This window comes from Haliotis asinina, chromosome 1, assembly GCF_037392515.1.
Source record: "Haliotis asinina isolate JCU_RB_2024 chromosome 1, JCU_Hal_asi_v2, whole genome shotgun sequence".
Classification (NCBI taxonomy): Eukaryota; Metazoa; Mollusca; class Gastropoda; order Lepetellida; family Haliotidae; genus Haliotis; species Haliotis asinina.
The window spans coordinates 105,228,821-105,237,287 of record NC_090280.1 but is presented as its reverse complement, the minus strand read 5'-3'; the positions used below and the strand labels follow the sequence as shown (position 1 = coordinate 105,237,287).

Sequence of the window (8,467 nt, the reverse complement as noted above, 5' to 3'; positions counted from 1 at the left end):
TTACCTTTCATGGTCCGACTCCGGACTTAAAACCATTGTGTCCGCCTTTTAACTTGGAATATCATAGTACACGAATGCTTGAGATTTGCAAAGCAGTTCGTTTGTCAATAAATATCATTGAAGAATATTATTTTATGACTCTTCAATCGCTTTACTACTAAGCGATCAAGCGCCATAGGATTGTACTTCCAATCATCTTTGAATAATTCTTCCAAGAATTTGTCGTCATCGAAGATTCTATCAAAATCTCATAGAAAGAAAACTGAGGTGGTAATCTTCCTCCATGATGCAAATTCCTGCAGTGAAAGTAGAACGTATTAGTGCCAATGTATTAATGTGTGGTTATTAGGCCATCATTTTCTGGTAAGTAATTAACCAATCAGATTGCTCTACAATATTCATTCACTCACACGACGATAAACAGACTATCAACGTAGCCCATGTTGTATTTGGGACTACACTTTGTCATGAAAGTACTCATTGTAGTACTTCTGCTGGGTTGAGTCCCAAAATCAGGATTCGAACCCAAACCTTCAGACTCGGGCATCTTATCGCCAGCTCACAACCCTCTCACCCACCCACTAATTGAATACTAGTATCAACGTGTTCAGTCGGATAAACACGAGGGGTACTGGTAATGGTGATGGAAAGGCTTACGTTTAACCCGACAATTGAAAAACCAAAAACACCTGCTTCACAACCAGGAAAACAATTTCGATATGATGACACCTGATAATTAGGAAGAAAGACGCATTCTCGATACCGTCTCAAAATAGCAAAGAACTGACATTAAAATTATACTTGTATGATACTTACAGCCACAAATCTATATTGTGTTGTATATTTTACTTTTAATAAGGTTCGAAGACTATGATCGGATATAAGGAACTAACAGAATAACATGGGGGATATGTTTTGTCGTCTATGCTCAGACTGTAATCAACAGACGACTGTTGATGTCCCAAACATGTGTAACTAGTTCGCAGGAAGTTCCTATCAGCTATAGCAGCAGCCATGTCGATTTCAACTCTGCAAATGATTAGCAAGTGACTACTGATGTCAGCGAGACTACAATGAAATGGAATGGTCTTTTACGTGACTTAATGCACATTGACAAGTCATAGAGTCATTTCACTCATCTCGTCACAGAAAATATGGAGTACCATTCTAGTAACGCAGCACACGGAGTCTGGATCGCATGTATGTGGCTGGCCTTGGCGACAAGATTGACAGGTGGGGTTTGCTCGACAAAACCATATGATTACCGTCTTATACTTAGCATAAATCAGTTTGTCGCACATGATGCATGTTACAACCGCGCTGATTTCGATACAGAGTTCAATGCGTCTGAAATACTGTGTTTTTATCCTGTAAATATATGCAGCCCAGAACTAAGCCAAGAACTCATCCATTTAGCTTGACAGTGGCGCATGTCACATGGATGGTATATTTAATTTACACCTTGTGTCTTTATAGCACCGGACGTGTGGATGCTATCATTTGTAATTACGTATTGAAGAAGGTGAAGTTTGAAGTAGAATGTACATGTACGTCTGTATTGTGTTCCAAGGTTCTGACAATGCAGACCCCCCTGTACATTCACAATCACACTCCGGTGCAGTGACATATACAAATTCCAACTCTGTCTGAAATAATGGAATTTTCAATGCTGTAAATTCATGTTTGCAATTTTAACAGTCCTTCCTGGATTCCATGGCAAATTCTTAAGAATTCCACGGCAAATTCTGTGCCCCATTTTTCAATATTCTGCAAAACATTCTTCAGTTAAAACATTTGGAAAAAACAACAAAACGTTATACAGACCTTCATGGTTTAAAGGGGCACTAATGCGGAGCGATTTCCGTGGACTGGTGTAAACTTTTGTTATTGTTTTTCTCCCGTGAGTACCCGGATGGTATCCCAGAATTCGTGACTGGTTCTTGACCTCTGCTGCGCAGTCCTTGTGCGCAATTGATAGTTTAATTATAGACAGATCAACTAAGGCGAAGTCATTTTTACTTCATTACAAATGTATTGTGAAAACAATTGAAACACTTTGAAGGTTAATCATCTGCCAGTGGTAGAAATAGTAAAAAACTATTAGGACGGAAAAATAGCGAAGCCAGTGTACGTCTCTATATTTTGTCTCATAACCCTAATTAGTTTATTGTCATATTTGTATGATTTTGAAAATTACTAAAAGAACACACGGTCTGCTTATACTTATAGCACATTTCTAACATGACAGCAACATTTATACATTGTATCAGGGATACCCTACCTCTATATAGGCTCCCTGATTGTATAGACTGCCAACGTGGATCCTATTTCACACACATGCGCGATCTAGTGTGTGTTTTCTGTCATAGATTCTGCTGAATGCTACAACAAATAAATTAAAACAAAATACAAATAATGAATGTAAAACAGACTAATTTTATAGCAACAATGTCAGGATACTACCTTGTTCAGGAATTTATTCATCAATATCCACATAAAAGAAATCGTATTCCATTCATCTGCAGCTGGTAAATAATCCTGCTTTGTGTCATGTGTCTTACAACAGTCTAATTTGCGAGAAAGTAACACATCGTTTCATGTCTTTCACATTGGTGAAAAACTGATAAACCTCTCATTGGTCACCCAACATAGCACACCTGGCAACTAATTGTATGATGTCCGTCATTTTAAGTAATTTAGTTAACCACTAATGAGCAATCAATCAATCAACGCAAGGGTGGTTAATTCTTTGAAGGGAGGATGTTGTTTTTACACTTGCACTTTATGACAGGGTGTAGTCAGTATGAATTAGTACATCTACACACACTGCCTTTTGACAAATCCGCTAGAAGATAAAAGTAATTAATTAATCTGTGTGTTAAAGGTTAATCCTTTGATCAATGTTTTGTTTTTGTAACTCAGCTGATAAATCCTCTTGCATCACATACATGCACATATTACATAACATACAATACATTTGCCATTACAGACCTTAATTTATAATGTTGAGTATTTACACCAGACTGGAGAAATGCCAAATGGGAACCTTTGTTGAGTAACCGAAGTGATGGTACTACTAATTATACCTGTTATAAATTCATTAACTGACCATCCAAAGAATGATGACAAATAACACATGTAGGTTTACACCATAAAACGCAAGTTACAGCAAGGAAGATGTAATCTCTGTGTCACATGCAGCCTGAAAACACTTATGGACCGAAACTGTTTTGAGGATACCAACGGAACTTCATTACATAAGGAATACATACTGGCATTTGCTGTGTACTTGGGTTAATAGGTGTAATAAGTTGGGTTTTTTAAGGTAAGAAAATTTTCAGATTTGTCTACCAAAGGCAGACTCATCGTTTTTAGCTTACGAATTCAAATAAATCAACTGTGTGTTTTTATTATCATAAATAATAACCCAGGGTAGCTACCATAGCTACCAAAATTTATGTATGATATTTGCTATCACAGCTGAACTAACACTCAAAACTACCTAAATACCTAAAGCTTTGCAATCTTTCGGACTGAAACAAATGGCTTGCTACGTGCCTGTAGACATCATATTTTCACGTAACATGATTAAATATCGAGGATAGAAATAGGATCAAATTGGATCAGTCACTATACCATCCAAGCATCCGAAAAAACCTACACTGCTGGGATATTTTGTTACGATCAGACAAGGAATGCCGTTGATATTTTTAAATAATGACATATAATGGGCATCCGGACTGTTTAGGTGAAGAAATTCTGCTTATATGGACAGGAGCCCAGTCCCTTTGTCCGTCACGGTCGACCAATTTGCAGTTTGGTTTTGTAATAAGACTGTTGGCGAGAAACATTATTCACTCCGCATCAGTGCCCCTTTAATTCTCAAACAAACATGTAAAGTTAAGTTGACAGTACATATCACATCTTGAGTAAGTTTGATGACAAAGCACCCACACCTTTTTCTGTGTTTGAGAGTTAAACACTCGCTGAAAGTTATTTCTCTAACCTCAGTCGTAACTTTGGTCTGGGAGACTATATACAGAGGGAGAAGAAACTCCCCGAAAAGCCCCCTGAAAGTATGTCTTGGGTCGTTACATAAGCAGTGAAGCCAATGTAGTGGCTGCGTGGTATTAATAAAATTGAGCCCCATATATTTTCATCAGCTGATTAAATTCGCTGAGTGTCGTGACAACTGGAATCCTACATGTAGAAGACAGGTTAACTATTTTGTCACTTCAGTTAATGTCAAATATTTGGTATTAGTATCAGTATTAGGACAGTAGATTTGTAGTAAAGTTTCAAGTCTGTGTGTTACAGCTCACTGCGAAGATAGACTAAATTGTGCCGATAAAACCTTCTTTCACACATTCGTTTAATTTTTAGAAGGGAAACATGCCTTTAGATGAAATGTATTTGCAAAAAATAGTGATAGTTTTATGACTTAAAAAAATTATCAGGGTGTATTTAAGGTGTGTGAAAAGCATGACATATTGCCGATCTTTTCTGACCCACAACTGAAATGCTACACGCCATTGTTTGAGTGTTTCTAGTTATTTCTTCAAAACCATTTTTCACATTCACCTTTAATTCATATGAGGGGAATATACTATCAGATAAATGTGTTTGCAAGTAATAGTGATAGTTTCATAATCTGAAAAAAATGTTAGTGTGTATTTGAGGTATGTGAAATATATGACATATCGTCGATCTGTTCTGATCCGCCACTGAAATGCTACACACCATTGTTTGAGTGTTTCTAGTTATATCTTCTAAAACATCATTCACATACACTTTTAATTCTTATGAGGGGAATATACTATCAAGAGAAATGTGTTTGCAAGTAACAGTGATAGTTTCATAATCTAAGAAAGAATGTTATTTGAGGTGACTATGACATATCGCCAGTCTGATCTGATCGGCCATTGATGCTTGTGATGCCTGAGGGTTAGAGTTTTATAATTTCTTTCTTTCTTGTTGATCTTATTATTTGACATAACTGGAAAGGTGTTTACAATGCTTTGTGACAGTTTTAGAACTTATACGCTGTCTGTTTTTGAGGGATGTGTGACAGTGTCAGATATTTTTTGTTAATGCCAATTCCATTCCCCACATGCAATAAGATATCTGAATTAATTATTAATGTAGACAAAAATGTCTCAAAGTAGATTTTTTAGAAAGCTGATGTTAACACATGTGTTCTCACGATACTTTTGCGTTCTTTAACATGTTTTGGGGGGAAGGCCGTGGTCTATTATTTATTCTTTCATTTATTCACATATGTACTTCTTTCTTTTATTCTTTTTCTTTCTTTCATTCATTCAAGTATAATTCTTGGTCTTGATTCTTACTGTAATTCATTCATTCATTCATTGTCAAATTCCGACTGATACAATAAACTGGATGAAGTTCTGTTAAACACAGCTGAAGTTGCACTGGGAACAAGCCAAGTCGCTGTGTGCGCTGAAGCATGACGAGGCACACGCTAATTAGCACAAATGGTAAAGAAAGTAAGCGAGTGACCTATCCTTGTTGTAAGTAAGAGAACTAGGGGATACCTTAGCCAACTATTTTGTCATTGAGGCCTTGCGGAACGAACGTGTGGAGTCTGAATATATAAATGTGTGGTTTGTCGGCGTGTTGTGACAGGAGTTTAGTTTCTAATTCTCCCATAAATATGTTTGCATACGACGGTGCAAGTTTGGTACCCATGGCCGTACCTCCTACTTGTAGGTAGTTTTGGCTGTTGAAAACAAAAATGTTTTTAAGGAGTTTTTGCCAGTGGAGATTATGTCTGCGTATTGCCTTGGCAACAGCTAACATGCTCTCATGATTAGGGATATTGGTGTATAGTGATGTGACGTCTAGGGTGACCAGGAAGATGTCCTGGTCAGTGGGGAGAGACAGTGATTCCAGTCTTTGAATGAAGTGAATGGTGTCTCGAACGTAGCTGGGATATAGTTGGACAAACTGTTTGATGTGTTCATCTACGAAGCTACTAATTTTCTCAGTGGGCGTCTACGTTTCTATTACAAATCCCCCTGTTGGAATTACCTGTTGCTACCTTGAAATAAAAGTTCCAACTAACGCCAAACATACTAGAACTGACGTATGCTTGTGTCCCTTGTGCACATGAAAAGCAAAGTTTGTCTCTGGGTGCGTTTTTGCGCAGTGTTCTCCAGGCTGCGTTTGGTCAACAGCTTTCGTGTCCCGGACATGTTGTTCCCACTTATAATTGGACGGCCCTGGGACTTTTCCGGAGTGAGGCATTTATGGATTTTAGGGAGTGTGTAAAATCTGCCAGCTTTGCAGTCGTTAGGTAATAAACCGACAAACACTTTGTGTGTTATTTCATCCTTAAGATAGAGATTAGTTAGATCTCTAGTGATTTGGGACAAGAACGTATGTGCAGGATCATGGTCGAGTTTGCAGTAGAATTGATCATCCGAGAGTTGTTGTAATGATTCATTTATATAATCCTTAGTGTTTTGGATTACTACTGCTGAACGCGGTATGTTATGTCCTTTAGTTTAAAGAAGTCACTGGTGACCGCCTTAAGGAATGACTCTGATCATTGCTGTATGGTGGGTTCCAGGTACTTTTGGGTCCAAACTTTTTGTCTAGGGGTTGCATAGGTGTAGTCTCCCCGGCTTCACTGAAGTAGTGTATGAGTTTAAGCTTTCTAAAGAATATCTTTAGATAGGTGAACGAATGTTAAGCCTTTAGATAAGAGGCTTAATTCCAACTCCGTTAATTGATAGTCAGAGAAATTGACAACAAAGTTCTGTGGGTAAGTTTTAGAAGTGCTGTTTATTTCTGAATTATTGTTTAAGTTCAGAGTACTTAGAGCATCACATACAGAGCTGTTTCAGGTCATTCGTATTGCCGGTGGGTTTGCGCCTGTTTCCCGGTCGTCGTCGTGGTCCCGGCACTGGGCGATGTGTGCTGGGTAGACAGCGTGATTTGCTGCCCTTTGATCTCGACCTTGACTGCCGGTTTGTCGGCTTGGTTACGTTGCCTTCAATAAATTTGTTGAAGTGAAATGGGTCATATTTCTCCTATTGCTGGGCCAGTTCATTAAATCTCTGGTCCAGTTTCTGAAACAGTGTATTTGTTTCACGTGTGGTGACTGTTTCAATCGCTTTGGAGATGGTGGATTTTGACTGGTCCAGATCCACCGGCAAGATTCCCTTGGCAAGGCAGCATCGCAAAAATTCCAGATTTACACTAACTCGGCTGCGTTTTGTGCTTGCATTATGTAAATTGCAGTAAGGCTGCATGGCTCTTACTGGTAATTCTTCCGCTTTGGTCTCGGTGTTAGCCCCGGCGGGTGGATTTGCGCCGAAAGCGGGGTCGTTTCGCCAGTGCTGGTATAGATTGGTGGTGAATTTCCACCTCCGTACTTATGCTAGTGAATGAAGCAGCAGACATTGCCGGCGTAGCGTTTGTAGACATCTCCGTCCAAGAGGGAAGAGAATGAGAAATAAAATTAAAAGTGACGGTGGGCCCCGTAGAAGTGAGATAGGCCAAAAAAAAAAAAAATTATAGACGCCGGGATGATTTCATGAAACATTTAAAAAAGAATCATAAATGCTATATGAGCGAAAACATAAGTAGCTTCGTTGATATCGTCGAAGCCCCCACTGCCGTGGAAGCCCCCCCACACTATAGTCATCCACTTGTCACCACTGCCAGGCTCGAGACTGACAGCTAGCCCACTGCCATCACTACAAGCGGACCCACCCACACGGACGCGGACAATACCGCAGACACATGACACGGTGTCATCGAGTATAAGGTAATCTACTTTGAACTTGACAAACATGGGGAACATGAACCTTTTAATACCATTCATTACGGCCCTGTACAAAAGCCGCCGTTCACCAATTGGAACGATCCAAAGCTTGTAATCGAAAATCTGATTACAGAACCCTGGCCAGTATACAGCTGCACCCCACACCACGGAGGAAGAGCTCGCAAAAATCCTCAGTGAGTTCAGAGAACTGCAGCCGGGTGCGTCCCACACAGACATCATTCGTAATAGGTTACTTCTCACATTGACGGAGATAGCAAAATAACTGAAACAAGAAGGGGCCCCCGAACCTACCAAACCGATAGGCTCCTACATGTTTCCATAATAAAGGAAACAACTGATAACAATTTGTAAAACTTCATCACATTGTCTCAAACAGGTATACCAAACACTCTCGCAATACTGCAAATATGGCCACATTTCCGCACAATCACGGATATAGAGCCAGGTACCCTTAACATACTATTTTGTTAAATTCAACGTCGCAGGTACCGTCACAAAATACACTAATTTGTAACGCCCGCCAAATACACTGGCAAGTGTACCGATGGTCTTATGGCCCCGGATAGTTTGAGCTTAACCAACAATACCAACATCACTCTGCTGGTAGTTGAATAACTGCCAATAAATTTTGGAGTAGAGCCAACGGCGCTGACG

The 8,467-nt window shown here is 39.3% G+C and overlaps 1 protein-coding gene across 1 annotated transcript in view; it reads left to right on the top strand.

Annotated features, from left to right (window-relative positions):
• Positions 1 to 1,006: 1,006 nt before the first annotated feature.
• Positions 1,007 to 8,467, top strand: part of LOC137257856 (uncharacterized) — a 60,821-nt gene continuing 53,360 nt past the window's right edge. Inside the window, exon 1 of the mRNA XM_067795344.1 lies at positions 1,007 to 1,233. Coding sequence (XP_067651445.1) covers positions 1,155 to 1,233 — 79 coding nt within the window. The 5' untranslated portion in view covers positions 1,007 to 1,154. The remainder of the gene's footprint in view (positions 1,234 to 8,467) is intronic.